We start from the raw sequence: 16,276 nt of genomic DNA, 5'->3' as shown, positions 1-16,276 counted from the left end.
TCGGCATGAATAATTAGTCTAAAAACAGCGTGAAAGTTGGAAAATGTACCCTAGGGACACGTCATGGTCGTGAATTTTGAGACTTTAAAAATACGAAAAAAATACCTAGAACCTATTTAAAACCAAATAAATGTGTGTAACATGTTGCCCCCGTCCCAAAAAATATTAAAACATATAATAATAAACTACAAATCCAGTATCTACGAAGTAAAAGGCCAGGGACATGAAAACGTACGTTTTTAAATTTTCACTCGTTTAAATATCGTAAAAAGTAATAATATTTTGAAACACCCTGTATGGAGTGGTTTAATACACTTAACACTAGTCCCAATCGATTTAAAATAACTAAAACCATCGGAAACCACACATCACTCGACAAACGTAAAAACAAAATTATTCAGGAACAAGGGCCCTTCGGAACAAAAAGGGCCCCAAAAAGGGCCTTAGGACGCCCAAAATTTTGGGGACTCATCGGATCTTCATTTCTCATATTATTAGTAACTTACGGGTGAAATTTCATGAATGTACAAATTTTGTTGTTTATGGAGTGTTTTTGTATTATTTTACCTGTACTAATATAGTCAATGCTAGTATGCTACTGAGTTGAGAGTGGAGTGGGTTGGTGGATACAGGACAGGACTGAGCTGAACGAGTGAGAGACTGAGACTGACTGAGCTGATCACTGGACTGCACTCCTGCACTTGAGTCTGGTCCTGGTCTCCGTCTCACTTGACTCTGAGTTCTGAGTACTCTGACTGTGTGACAAGAATGAGACAGAGAGAGACCGAGTCCGAGACCGTCAGCAGACCGAACCGAAACGAAGAGAAGAATGAAGATGAGATGAAAAAGCAAATAATTAAATAATACAAAAAATCTACATTTATTGAATTTATTCATCAACGCAGCATCAAATCAGCGGGTAAATAGATTTGAGGAGGAGGTAGCATTTGCATAGCCTATTCTGACTTAAAAATGATGGAGACAATAATGGACAAAAGGTGTGTAAAATAATTATAGCCTAACTTAAGAACATCATTTTATTTAATTGTTTGCATAGGCGTAGCCTAGCCCTAGGCAGTTTACATTTTATTAAATAATTATTTTAATACACCTTTATTTTGGCCTAATTTGGAAAAGATAAACTCATTTACAGGTCTGTTTCTTTCTGAGAGCTTAGATTATTAGAAAATACTGATCCACCTACACAAAGCCAAGGCCCAGATTTTCTTTTTTATTAGTAATAACCTCGGTGGCAATTATTTAATAAGCTATGTCTAACGCGATATCATGTAATTTTTTGATGTCTACTTACAGTTGTTTTTCACGCTGAATCCAAAAATGCAATCAGTTTTTGTTGAGAGTTTCCTATGTGGATGTAAAACGAACGAAAAACATGAATTTCGAATCTAAGGTTCATTTAGTGGTACTGATGGTATTATAGCGTGGTCTGGATGGGTCCGAATGTGAACTGAGGCTGCACTTTACTTACTCGGTCCTACACTCATTCAAATGAAAATATTGATTATTCGATTGTTTCATTCGATAGCCTATATCGTTTGGTAAGTTAGGTTAGGTTAACCTTACCTAACTAACAATATATCGAATGAAACAATCGATTAATCGATATATCGATCGATATTTTCATTCGAATGAGTGTAGGACCTAATGTAAAGTGCAGCCGCACTGAGGACTGAGTGAGGAGAGCAAACAGCTGTTTATACTCTACTAAATGCGGAATAAAATCGATTAGTTTTGAAACCAAATACAGTAGACTCCCTCATATCCGGACACCATTTAACCGGACTAGGCCGGTTTAGACATTTTTAGCCGGAAAATTTTTTATCAGCACATAGGTTTAACCGGACTAGATCTGAGCTGAAAGCTGGCGGTACTGAAACGAGTTTTCTTGTGGGAAAGAATTGAGACAAGTGATCACATGTCAAGAAGAACTCAGACGACAAGTCTCGGGGTACAAAACGACGAAAAACAAGAAATAATTTAGACGTAATAATTATTTGTTTTGCAAATAAAACTTTAAAACTAATTAATTAAAATAAAACTAAACAATAGCCACCGCTAGTCACTGTCAGGCAGGAACTGGCTGGTCTAGACTCAAGTCTAAAATTTAAGCTAGCCTACTTAAATTTTTTTAAATCAAATTTTGGAACGGAAATACGTGGATTAAAAGGAAAAGATGATCGTGAAAACGCGATAAAGTAAGATTAACTGATATATCTAACCTTCCGATTACCGGCGTGTAGGTAGATTTTTATGTTGTGTCGTTGTCGGCGTTAAATACTCGGAAAATCGGTTGGTTTACCTTTATTTGATGAGTTGGCGTGCTGTTACTGATAAATATGTCGCCTGATTTGTGATGTACTTCACTGTGATTAAAAATAGGCCTACATTCTTTGGCCCATAGCCCAAGCTAATGCTACATGGCTAATGTTATGGCTTTTTAGTTTTTACATAGGCCTAGGAGTAGGCCATTGTGGATGAAAACTGGTAAGTTATGGTGTTTGTTGAATAGAAATACAAATATAACAAATACAAGAATAACATACAAATAAGTACAGCTGAGGTATTTTTAACATTATGTGTTGGGAAATTTTCCTTTGGAAAGGAATTACCACCTTAAAGGGCAATTTATGAAATAATTGATGGATAGTTTTGCGCAAGGTTTCTCGTCATGACGAACATTTTAAGTATATGGTTTATGGGGGTGTGGCTTGTAGTTTTCTCAAAAGTTCATGGGTACTTTGGGATTTATATATGGACTAGCTGTACCCGCGGGCTTCGCCCCGTTTAACTTCATAAGTATTCGCATGGCTCATTCACGTCCTGGTTGAAGTTCGTTCGCTACGCTCACTCACCTTTAGGTTGGAGCTTGTTCGCTGCGCTCACTTGCCTTCAGGTTAGCTCGTTCGCTACGCTAACTCGCCTCCAGGTTGAAGTTCGTTCGCTACGCTCACTCACCTTTTGGTTGGAAATTAGCTGTTGTCATAAATAAAAAAAATAATAGTGCTGCACCCTGTTAATCCTTGTAACTTTTATGCTACTGAACATCATAGAACAGAATCAACTTGTTTAAAATTGAAACAGCTGTTAAGATTCATTAATTCCTTTTAAATATGAAAAATCATGAGATTAACATGGGGAACTACAGAGCCACTGGGGCGGAGCCCGAAAGGGTTTTTGAGATAAGAATATGCTTTAATGTTAATCGGGAATGTGAGCTATCATCATGCGAAATTTCAGCCCAATCCGTCCAGTAGTTTATGCGTGATTGAGCAACAAACACACACACAAACACACACACAAACATACACACAAACTCACAAACTTTCAGATTTATAATATTAGTAAGATTTATCTTTCACATGATTAAATCATAATACCCCCGCCCCAGCAAACTTGCAGACTAAGCAAATTTCCATTAGCCTGATTGGATGTACACTAAAATGCCTCCTTAAAAGATCACATTTATTCCCTATTTAAATAGAATTAGTTTAACTAGGACTGTTAGTGGTTAGTTTAATGAGTACACGGTACTTAGGTTTACTGCCAAAAAGAGGGTAAAAAAGAGTTTTTTTTATGTTAATATTTTAGTAAGAAATGATGAATGTATTCTCCGGATTTGATCTAAATATGGTTATAAACAAGCATACCAGAATAGATGACTTATTCTTCATAAGAATAACATGGGAATTGTAAATTTACAATTTTTTAGAATTTTCTCCGTAACATTCAGGCGCACAATAACGCTTCAATATACTAAATTATTTGTTTTTTTTTAAGCTCGACAAAATGGTTTGGACAGAAATTGTGAAATTTTGTGTTTTTAGGGTCAAAAATGGGAAAACCCTATTTTTGTGCCATAAAACCCTGTTCTCATAGTCCGCCTGAAAAAAAAGTACGCTAAATCAGTTTGGGGTCCAGGTCTTACCATGAGTACTACGGTAATAGCTTATTTGTGAAATAAGCTAAAACGTTAATCAGTAAATATGAGAAAGAAATACTGTATGCATCTGAAAAACGTGCATTGTAACTTATGTGTAGTGCATGGAATCCAAAATGCTTGGATTCATTTTTAAATATTATGTCTATAGAATTTAGTCACTATGTTTCAAATGTTTTCGGTTTTAGGTTCCATCAAGGATAAAGAGTGATTACAAGACAAACAATAATGGAGTCCGCTGATGAACGTGAAAATGCAGCAGGCGGAGTAATAGAAAGCACCTCCAAAAATCTTACTTCTCGATCCGACTATTCTTACTCTGACACTAAGGAAGAGTCTCTGAGTCATTATTGTAAGATTTGTGATAAGTGTTTCCTAAATGAGGACCGCTTAAGTTCCCATTTATCAACCCACTTAGAACATTATCAGTGTTCAGAAAGTCTTCAAAACGTTAAACCAAAGAAAATATCCAGGAAAGGTAAGCTTACGACCAACAAAAATACCTACCTCTGTGAGATCTGCTCAGAAACATTCGTCAGTAAAAAAATGTTAACACTACATTTAAGTACTCACACCAACGATGAGAGTCCTCCTGAGTGCAGTTTTGAATGCCTGACTTGCAACAAAACGTTTCTATCCAAAGCAATGGTGGAGAAGCACATGGTAATGCATACAAGAGAAGTATTTTTATGTGATTCGTGTCCAAAAACATTTTCAAACATGAAATATTTACAGTCACACTTGTCAACTCATTCTGGTGATAATCTCTTTCTGTGTGAGATATGCTCTAAAACCTTCACATCTGATAGTCGTTTGAGGGCGCATATAGCAAGTCATAATGGCGAGCGACCTTTTAAATGTATGATATGCAGCAAAAGTTACGCCACCGAGAAAAGTTTAAAAGTACATGTGATGTCACACACGGGGGAGAGGCCTTTTAAGTGTACTGTGTGTGAAAAGTCATTTACATCCAAGGTAGTGTTAAAACAGCATATGCTCATTCACACAGGTGAGCGAAATCATCATTGTACGGAGTGTGGAAGAGCCTTTTTGAGAAGAGGATTTTTGAAGTTACATATGAGAACACACACCGGGGAAAGACCTCATACTTGTGAGGAATGTGGAAAATCCTTCACTCAAATGCTAGTGTTGAAGGCACACATTCTGACACATACTGGTGAGAGGCCTTTTAAGTGCCATTTGTGCCCGAAAACAACCACACAAAGGTCACACTTGAAATCTCACATGCTAACTCACACGGATGAGCGACCCTGTGTATGCCCGCATTGTGATAAAACTTTCAGACGAAGACCTGAATTGAAAAGACATTTGTTGAAACATGTTAAGGCAGAAAATGATGACTCGACACAGTCATAGGACTATATGAGGAACGAACTTTAGTGTTGTTGGCTCGTAAAAATCTATATTTATGAAAGTTATTATTTTAAATTAGTAAATTATTTCTTACTGTATATTTTTCTAAGAACCTACTGCCTTTTTACTCTGCTTTTTATTTGCATTTTGTGTTGAAATATTAAGACATCATTATAAATAATGTATTTTTTTTAATCATTGAAGATTTGTACATTTAAGTCTAGTCAATAATAACAAATGATTGATGTGAATTAATTACTGATTTAAAATTTGCCACTCTTTCAACTTCAATATTTGCTTTGACTCTCTGAGAATGTTTAACAGTTCTCAAACTTTTTGAGTTATTTCACATAGGAATTTTTAAATATATTTTATATTATGTTGTTTATTGTAGTGTAAACATTTTCTATATGTTGTGCAAAACCTAACAACGGGCAATAAACAAATGTTTCTGTATTCAAGATACAGTATATTTTACCTACATGAGTAGCTATTGATTAAAACATTCTCATATAACTCAATAACTGTAATCCGTGCATTGAACGTAAAATAAGAGTTTGCTAAAATTGATCACGTTGGAATTGCATTTGAAGTACTGTACTTGATTACGGTAGTAGTGGTGGAAAACACCGAATGAAAATATTGATGCTAAACGGACTAATTAGGTTATTTTATCCTGATTCGGTTAAATTAGTCTTACCTAGCGATTTGGTGATTTAACAAAGTTTGTCAGTTTAATTTATATTAAGATTTTTTTATTTTTATCTTTCTGATGTTATACCTATACCGGTAAATCATTACAAACTGATATTTTTTATTACAACTTAAAACCACGCCAATCCTGTAAAAAATATTTAAAAATTACCAATTTATGACCTTTTACTCAAATCAATTTATATTTATAAAACATTACTATTTTTAAAGAACAATTTTGAGAAATTCTTGCAAAATTATGAATTATGTAAGAAGAATTATGATTTGAGAAAATTACAAACATTTTCTTCTACTTTCCACCAAACAAAATTTTATGAAAAACATGTTTATTACAACGGAAGAAAATTATTTAACAAATTACCAACTATTATTTAAAACTAAAAATTAAAAGAATACAAAAGAAAATTAAAACAAATCCTTACTGAAAATCCAATGTGGATGTACTCTATTGAAGACTTCAACGAAAAATGCATCAACATTTTTAATACAGATAAGTAAAAAAAAGGTAGGGTACTTGTTAGGCCTGTTGACTAAATGTTATTCGGTTTATCATCACATCATCATTAGTCCAGGATCTGAAGGGGATTGAGTATGCATGAAAGGCTGATGCAATTTCGTTTCTGATTGTTGTTATAGGCACTAAAGTGATCGCGAAAACGCATGTTGTTGCCCCCCAGTGTTTTTGTCGACATCCCGTTGTGGAGGGGGGCAATATTGTGGGGGGCGCTGTTTACTAAAACTAGTGATGTGCGATATGGGTCAATGTATCGATACTGCATATCGATACGTATCGGAACATGGTTTATCGATACGTGTATCGTATCGTATCCTCATGTATCGATTTTTACCCGTATCGGATAAAATATCGTATCGTATTGTTTATTTATACAATTTAAAAAAATGTAAATATCTCAAATATACAAGCTGCATAGACAAATACTATGTTACTTATAAGCTTGTAAAGAGGGTTAGTGCATGTAATCTTACCTCAGAAAAGCCCTTTCCTTTCTGTGTAATTTTATTTGTATCGAACTCACATACATAACCCGCAAATTCCGGTAAAACCTCAATATTGGAAAACATTTTGTTATTGTTTCCTTGTTTTTTATACAGGGATAATTAATTGAACCAAAAGGTACTTATAACGATGGTGGGTATGCCACTTCCACATTAAATAATATAATATGGATAATGATTGACCCCAATTCCATTAATGGTGGCCCTAGTTTTGAGGTTATTTGCAAAACATAGCTGAAAATACATGTTTTATCAGTGTTTTTGAGGATGGTAGGGTAAAATATAAAATTTCCCCTACTACTTTGGAGGGGAGGAAGATGGGAAGACAAATTTCTTACCTTAAAAATAAGATTTATATTAATAAATAAACAATACGATATTCGATACGATATTGGCTATAGGTGTAGTGTATCGATCGATACAAAATGATATTTTGCGGTCCTTGTATCGATATCTGTATCGATACGCACATCACTAACTAAAACGCCTATAACTCTAGAAGTATTATAGGTAGAACATCGAATAAGCGTCAATTTACTCATACAATTATGATCTTTAAAAATGTACTGTGTTGAAATTCGTATCTTTGTTGGTTTTTTAGCTATTTTATATTGAAGCTAAAAATCAATATGGGGCTATATATGGGGTAAAAATAGGTTTTTCCCATTTTTGCCTCTGAAAACATAAAATTTCACAACTTCTTTCCAAACAATTTCGTAGAGCTTAAAAAATAAATAATTTTGTATGTTGACGTTTTGCTGTATGCCTAACGGTTGTGGAGATAATAAAAAAAACACTTTAAATTCAAATTTCCCATGTTATTTTTATGTAGAATAAATAAGCTGGTGTAGTTTGTTTATTTATGGATATATTTTAATCAAATTTGGCAATTTTGTTTATTTCATACTAAGCTATCAACATTTCAATAAAAACTAGCTCAATACTTTCCCTGTAGCATCAAACCTATCAACTCATTAAAATTAATTTTATTTTAATAGGAAATAAAGCTGACAATTTTCAGTACAATTGTCAGAAAAGCTGACAATATTTTAATAGAAATCCAGTCAGGTAAATGTAAATTCGCTTAGTCTGTAGGTTTGCTACGGCGGGGTTATTTCTTTAATGACTGATAAAATAACTAAAATAAAAAACCAACAAAGTTACGAATTTCAACGCAGCAAAATTTTTAAAGATCAAAATTTTATGAGTAAATTGATGTTTATTTCAATGTTCTACCAATAATAGTTCTAGAGTTATAGGTGTTTTAGTAAACTGCGCCACCCGCCAGCATATTGCCCCCCCCCCCCCCCGGGATGTCGACCACGCTGGAGGGCAACAACATGCGTTTTCGTGATAATAGTGCCTATAACAACAATCAGAAATAAAATTGCGTCAGCCTTTTCATGCATACTCAACCCCCTTCAGATCCTGGAGTACAGGTAAAATTAGTTGTTGTACGGAAAATCGGTTAACTAAAAATCACCGATTGACGCTAAATGCTATTCAGTATTCAGTTTCTCGTTAGATAAAAATTAGTTGTGGTTTGGGACAGTGATCTTTTTGAGGGGTTATCCAGTATTTCATTTCAGGGCTTGATAAAAATATCACTTCTCCAAAAAAACACCGGCAGTTAAAAAGTAAACTACAAAAAATTGTGGGCATTCTAAAAGGCACAATTCTTGAATACGTTTAAGTTAAGTATTTGAGATTGTTGATACACTACTACAACTCATAAGTAGTAAAATAGGACTAGGGTAGGCCACAAAATATTACAGGGATTCCTTTTCTCCTCAGTATTATACATAAGAGGGACGGTCTTGTGCTTCAGAGCTTCCTCATTCCAAAATTCATAACAAGCCTGAAGTTAACAGTTTGAAGTTAAAACTATACATTCCAAATTCTTGTTCGACAATCGACATATTTAATAACAAGCATAATTAGTAAACGCCAGTGAAAGAGAAACAGTTCACAGTTTACGATACAGACACTATGAGGAATATGTGACTGGAAGGGGTGGGCAGGCAGTTGTCCTCGCCACCCTACTTGAGGCAGCCCAAGACCGCACGCCCGTGTATTGCCGTTTATTGCGGCTTTCGGCTGGGCTGCCTCAAGTTAGGGTGGCGAGGACTTTGGCCAGGATATTTGGCTATGACGTATGTTTTAGATTTTTGATGTTTTACATTTGTTAACAACTAACCTCAATTGATAAAATTACTGTAGCAAAATAAAATAGCAATGTTTAAACTACTATTTAAACACGATACGTCTAATATAACACGCAATTTTAACAACAACAACAACAAAAATTTGCTGGATAACACGGGAGTTTTCATAATTCAAAAGCGGGATAAAACGTGATTTATGGACCCAGTGAGCGGGATTATTATTTTGGTCACTGACCAACACGAGACCAATAGATAAAACATACTCGCCTTTGGCTCGGCCCCTTTGTGGGTTGGGGGTAAATACAAATGGGCCATGGCGCAAGACCTACAATTGAGCCATATTTCAGATCTTTAGCTAATCTAGAAGTGGGTAAAATTGATTTAGACCAATGCACCTGTAGGAATAACATTGGGGGGGGGGGGATTCTATATTTCGTGTGGGGAGTTATATTTGTAAAACGTCACTTTTCGAAACGGGCGCAAGATCTAAAATCATGCCAAATTTCAGATATCCAGTTAATCTAGTTCCACAGAGCAAAACTTCCAAAACAAGTAGGACTACTGCTGGGGTAGCGGATTTTTATCCCTCTGGAATTTTACCCCCTGGGCAAACGTGACGTCACAAACCAGGGGGTAAAATTCCGGCCGCGAACTTTTGAGTTTCGTGACATCAGCTCGATGGATTAAACGCGGAATTAAACATATATTTTCACGGTTGTGAATTTAATCAGAACACATCAAATTATAAAAACCTAGAGTGTACGGCCCGGATTTTTACCCCCAGAATTTTACCCCCGGAATTTTACCCCCCGGATTTTTACCCCCGGAATTTTACCCCCTAGCCAGATATATAAATTAGTGAGAATGATTAATTATCTTCATTCCGTTTTAATTTAATAGTAAACATTTTATTATTAAGTAGCCTATATTTGTAACATTAACTAACCGAACAGGTTTTTAATTTTAATTTTGAGATTCTAGTAATTAGGATTCGATCTTTGAAGCTAACAGTTGGTTAATATGACGTATAAACAATCAACTGAATGATAATTGTTTCGATTATTTCTTTACAAAATAAATAAATAAAGATAGGCTACTAAATAATGAAATGTGTACAATTAATTAAAAACAGAAATAAGAAAATCAAACATTCAATTTCTAAAATCGGCCAGGGGGTAAAATTCCGGGGGGTAAAAATCCGGGGGTAAAATTCCGGGGGGTAAAAAACTGGGGGTAAAATTCCGGGGGTAAAAATCCGGCCCGTACATCTTCAGTTGTCTAAACGCTAGTTATATGGACAGGGGGTAAAATTCCGGGTTTTATTGCTAATCTAATTAATCACGCTCTGTCTATTTTCATTAGACTTCCAAATCCGCGGGGGTAAAATTCCGGCCGCGAACAAACTTTTGGCCACTCAGGTTACTACGTCATAGTGACGTCAGCTTTGCCCAGGGGGTAAAATTCCAGGGGGATAAAATTCCGGCGACCCCTACTGCTGCGAGAGAGACGGTTGTGACAGGGTATTTACTCAGGGGAGGTATAGAAGAGGCTACGATGACAGCTGTGGGCTTCTTATTAGCTGAGGGAACGCCATTACCGTAACAAAACGGTTGATAGCCATTGGCTTCGGTGGTCTAATGGTTAGCGTACCGGGCTGATATACTGTAGGTCCCGGGTTCGAATCCCGCCGGTGGCATTAACTTTTTGTCCAAGATTTTTTTCATTTTCAGCAAGTTTGGTTGGTTTGGTTTGGTTATTACAGTTTAATTTTATTATTAAGTCATTATAAAATTTTAATTGAGCAATTTCTAGTTTTATTTTATAAACAGAATTATTTTTCCGATTACTATAAACTTTTGTTATATTATTTCTTTATAAGCAAGTTTGGTTAGTTCGGTTAGGTTATGATAGTTTAATTTTATAATTAAAAATTAATAAAATAGAATTTTAGGCATTTATAATTTTATTTTATGATCAGAACTATTTTTGCGATTAGTAAACCTTCATTGCCAAAGTGCTCTTTACTACAGCGCTGTTCACGGAGGAATTTTGAACTAAATGCCTCATTTTACCTCCCCTAAGTCAGACCCGTTGTGACAGTGGTTGTGACGGGACAGACAACATTAAAAGAAAGATGAATGTAAGAAGAACAAGAACAACGAACAACATCAAACAATCATTGGAATGAAAACAAAACAAACCATCATCACCATCACGAACATCATGGATGTTCGTTCAAATTCTTGCGTTGTTTAGATCGAATTTGAACTTAAGCATAGCCTCTACTAGGCATTTAGTTTTTGTTACTGTATAATTCATGCGTTGTCCGCCCAAATCCAAATTAACCAAGAATAAATCATTTTGAGGTTATGTTTCGCTCGCTATTGGATCCCAGGCTACCTTTGCCTATTGCTAGGCCTAAATTGAGGTAAACACGTATGTTTAAATTTGGGTTTTAGTTAAAATATTATTCTGAAAATTGTAGCCTATTATTGTAAGGAACTAGCTTATTAGTCATGCTGCCAAGTACAATGTGTAAATAAGGTCTAGTACCAATGCTTATTATTGTTAAGTAATTCTTTTTGTTAGGTAAAGTACAATAGCACATTCATTGGGCTAGGCCTACTTACCTATTCCTATTATGTCTTGCCATGTTTTCCACATTTAGCCATCCTGCATAAATTACCCTAAATAAATATAAACCTTTACTGACATGAGTTCAGTAGTGTTGGCCACCATCTCATTTTCGCTAGAGGTTAGGTACTTAAATGTCTTCAATGAAGTCGGAGACTGTGTAGTATGTCTATCTATTAACTATTGTTTTAGTTTGCTATTGAAGGTGACAGGTTTTTTGATGGTTTTGAGTTGTGGTGGTAATAAATTGAAGAAGTACGAGCCGGGAATAGTGAGGACTAGGCCTATTGTTGAATTTCTGCAATCGATGTTGTGGCAAGTCTATGCTATGTGTCTTGCGGAGGTTGTATGAATGTTGTTCTGATCTTAGGGTAGGTGTCGATTTTTTTGAAGTGTGATGGATTCCAACAGGTACAGGGATATGACTGTGAGGATTTTGTGATCTCTGAAAATCGGCTTGCAGTGTTCATGGGATTGCAGTTGAAAGATTGTCCTTATGGTCTTCTTCTGGATGGTGAGGATGCGTTCCATGTTCTTGTCTGCTGTGGATCCCCAGACAACAACTCCATAGTACGCAAATGTGAAGAAAAGAGGGAGTGGTAGGTTATTAATGCTGTAGGTTCAGTAGTGATGGCTCTAATTCTTCGAACAACATGGTGTGCAGAAGATAACTTCCCACAGAGGTAGTCAACGTGGTCCTGCCATCTGAGATTTTGGTCAACATATATTCCGAGGAAATTTTGTTGAGCCCGATAGGGGTAGGCTGAGGTCATGCCAATTGCCACCAGATTCGTTTTTGTTGTTTGGAGTAAAGTTTACAAGGACAGTCTTTGCTTTGTTAATATTAAGTTTCATAGAGTTGCATGTAGTGTTTGCTCTGTCAATTGTTGAGTTTACTAGGTTACTATTGTCAATAAGATGGTTGGTGGTACTACTATGGTTGTGTTGTCTGCAAATAAATTACAATTTATGTTGCCTTTGAATGATTCTGGTAGGATGTTGATGTCAGGAAATACAGTGGACCGACTATCAAGCCCTGTGGAACGCCTCTGGTAGTCTTCCTCAAACTTGACTTAATACTTGATACGGTGTTTTGTTGCTGGTGCTGAATTTCTACAAACTGGAATCTGTCTGTTAGGTAGTCTACAATCCAACGCCGGGCTATGTCTGTAATGTTTAATTGCTGCAGTTTGCTCATAAAAATATTCCAGTCTAAGTTATCGAATGCTTTTTGCAGGTTTAGAAAAAATCCTGTTGCACTTTTTTACCTTCCCAAATGTCGTTTATGTCCTTGCATAGCTTAGGTATTGCTGTGTTTGTGCTAAACCCCTTCCTAAACCCATGCTAGCAAGGGGAAAGTAGGTTGTTGTCTTCCAAGTAGGCTAGCAATTGATTATGGACTGTCCTTTCGAGCAGTTTAGAGATGGTGGGTAGGTTTGAGATAGGCCTATAATTATTGGGGTCTGACCTTTCGCCCTTTTTAAATAGGTACTGGGTAAATTTTGGTAATTTTCTTTTTACTCAACCTTTTATATAGGTTTTGCCAAAGTTCAAGAATTTAAGTGTTTATGGTACGTTTTTTATTCATTTTGCTTGGACTAGTTCATGGATCATAAACAGACTTTTCTTAGCACTGCACTAATTTTTGTAGGCTACACAAGTTATGAAGAAAATAAAATATAATATGACGGATACCACAATGTGTCTTAGGCCCACAAAAAACATTAGGTGGACGTAACTTATATATCTATCTGCTGCCCTTAGTGATAATCACAAAATATGAACAATTTGCCAATAATCTTGAGTATTCTTGTGGGCGGCAGACGGATATATTCGTCAACCTTACTGTAGGCTATTCCTACCCTTTTTTGATTTTTTATCCATAAAAATGTAGGCTAACTATAATTCTGAAGTAGGTAAATCTGACCACTCAGTTCCGCTCCCATAACCTCATAGGTACCCATTCCCCACCAAGACTTCCACTACGTAACGACTGTTCTTCAGGTTCATCATATCCATCACATTCCATACTATCATTTTCATTGCCAAAAAATCCCCTCAGTAATAAGTTACTTTTACCAAGCATCTCAAAACATCTTTAAATTTCAGATGGTTCGGATTGGTCACTTTAGCTCAATAACAAAAAATGAAGCCCAAAACACAAATGTAAACATCACTCACTAACAACCACGTGTGAAGTGCCAGTTTCACAATATGAACTCTATGGTGCAAAATAATAACTGAAGCAGCTGATGAAATTATTATTGCAAACCACGAAAACAAAATACATTTATAATGCAGTGTAATGTTTATTTTTGCATTATAAACAATGAATATCAATTTGTTTAATGGGCGATTATTGTCTTTAGCCCAGAAAAGAAATTTCTCGGGATGGATGTATCCGTTTTCAGCCTGCAAAGTAAACGAAGATTGACGGAGATATCCGTCCAAAGCCCTGGAAGGGTTAAATCAGCTCACTTGAGTTTTAAAGATTCTAGGCCTAATGCTAGTCAAAATATTATGGGATGAGTTTTAGACTTTTTGAGTTTTAGATTAGCCTGAATATTTATTGTTAGGTCATAGAGTTATTAAGGACCCAAAACTTTATGCCAGTGACATTTGGCCAGTGAGTTTTGGGGGACGTTGGTATAACCAGAAAACCCGTTATCCGGACTGGCCTCGGTTCCGAGGAGTCCGGATAAGAGGGAGTCTACTGTATGCAAGAGGAATACCCAACAACTGACTTTTCTGAAGTATCAATAATCTTTCTATGTATTTATGTATAATATTCTTTCAGATGTTGTGTAAATGACGCCATATAGATGATCTTCATAAAATCACAACCAAGTTAAGACTCCAAGAATCAACTTATACACTGCCCTAACTTAGAAAGGTACTGAACCGGAAATGTGAATTCTCAAAGAAACTGTTGAAATAACTTCATACAAAAAGAAGCAGTTATAGGTGAATCGGTTAAAGTAAACTGATAAATGAAATGTGTTACTATTAAAAAATTGTTTTGGAGAACCATAAGTATTTGCATACTTAAATATTATCCTGATAATTGGAGATAACAATTTGTACAAATGCCAAATCATAAAGATCATGTATATATTTTGAAGTCTGTTGTTTGAGAATTACTCACACTCATGTATAGTCAAGGCAAAAGCCCTAACCAGTGTCTTACATGTCAGAAGTGTTTCACAAGACGGTCCGATTTGAAAAGACACATGTTAAGTCATTCAGGCGAACGCCCTTACGAGTGTCTTTCGTGCAATAAAGCGTTCACACGTCAGTCGTACTTAAAGACACACATGTTTAGTCACACCGGAGAAGGATCCCATCAATGTCCTGTATGTGATAAATGCTTTACACGCCGATCTGATATGAACCGGCATATGTTGAGTCATACTGGACAGCGACCTTATGAATGCCCAGCTTGTGAGAGAACATTCACTAGACAGTCTGACCTCAAGAGACACATGTTGAATCACTCTGGTGAACGGCCTTTTCAGTGTTCTGTGTGTACCAAGTCATTCACGAGACAGTCAGATTTACGGAGGCACACTTTAATACACACGGGAGAGCGGCCCTATCAGTGCATGTCGTGTGACAAGTCATTCACTCGTCGATCGGACCTACGAAGGCATGTTGAATCACACTGGAGGGTAGAATTTGTCAACACGTAGCATGTATGATTTATAATAGAAGTTAACATGTAGGTTACCTAATATAAGTTCTGCTACAGTGATAGCCTACTAATTTAATCTAAAATAGCTAACACATAAGATAGAAGAGAGTTTTCTCAAGTCAAATTGTTGGCTTCTTTACTGCCAATTTAACTATGTTGTAGCTTGGTTGTATTAATGTCTAGTCAAAAGATGCAAAATCTGAGGTAATCTCTTTGAAAACTACATGCCTGACATACAGTCAAGTGCAACAGTAACTAAGCACTATTGTTTTACAACAATTGTTGAGTCTTAAACTCAACCCCTAATCAATCTTCTTAATTGCCTACCACTCTAAAGAATCTCACCCCTCAACAGTAATTGAAACAATTGCCGAAGTCTAGAAGTTAATTACACTAACAAATCTTTTTATGTACAGGTTTCTGCTTAACCAGAATAAAGGGAAGAGGTCTGTTTTGGATGCAGTTTTCCCAACATTCATTGGTTATTGAAGAGTTATTTTTGTAGGAAATATACCCCAAATTGTATCCCTCTCCCTGAGGTCAGATGTGAAATATAGTTCAGGTTGTTGAAACTACCAAAGTGTAATGCATGTAACCTTGGTGTAATATAAGCCACAAGTGTCCACTATTTATCATTTTGTTTGGAATCAAAACAGAACCTTCTCCCGCTTAAACTTGATCTGCTTCCATGCTATAAGTTCGGAAAACTCTTTCTTCAAACTC

The 16,276-nt window shown here is 35.9% G+C and overlaps 1 protein-coding gene across 1 annotated transcript; it reads left to right on the top strand.

Moving 5' to 3' along the window:
• Positions 1-818: 818 nt before the first annotated feature.
• LOC129000414 (oocyte zinc finger protein XlCOF6-like) lies at positions 819-15,566 on the top strand. Its single transcript, XM_054427378.1, has 4 exons — positions 819-998; positions 4,147-5,332; positions 12,274-12,461; positions 15,020-15,566. Exons 2-4 carry the CDS (start codon positions 4,187-4,189, stop codon positions 15,549-15,551), a joined length of 1,866 nt encoding a protein of 621 aa, XP_054283353.1. The 5' UTR covers positions 819-998; positions 4,147-4,186; the 3' UTR covers positions 15,552-15,566.
• The last annotated feature ends 710 nt before the right edge of the window (positions 15,567-16,276 follow it).

This window comes from Macrosteles quadrilineatus, unplaced genomic scaffold (assembly GCF_028750875.1).
Source record: "Macrosteles quadrilineatus isolate MER2022 unplaced genomic scaffold, UCM_ALF_1.0 Scaffold_8__2_contigs__length_117827958, whole genome shotgun sequence".
In the NCBI taxonomy this organism is placed as follows: Eukaryota; Metazoa; Arthropoda; class Insecta; order Hemiptera; family Cicadellidae; genus Macrosteles; species Macrosteles quadrilineatus.
Note: the sequence above shows the minus strand (reverse complement) of the source record. Positions and strands in the feature narration are given on the sequence as shown.

What these genes read in the sequence shown, in the direction of transcription:
- LOC129000414 (XM_054427378.1), top strand. Translation starts at nt 4,187, where the DNA reads ATGGAGTCCGCTGATGAACGTGAAAATGCAGCAGGCGGAGTAATAGAA. An exon ending in ATGATGACTCGACACAGTCA is followed by an intron (nt 5,333 to 12,273) that starts TAGGACTATATG and finishes GGATTCCAACAG; the next exon opens with GTACAGGGATATGACTGTGA. An exon ending in TGTGAAGAAAAGAGGGAGTG is followed by an intron (nt 12,462 to 15,019) that starts GTAGGTTATTAA and finishes ACTCATGTATAG; the next exon opens with TCAAGGCAAAAGCCCTAACC.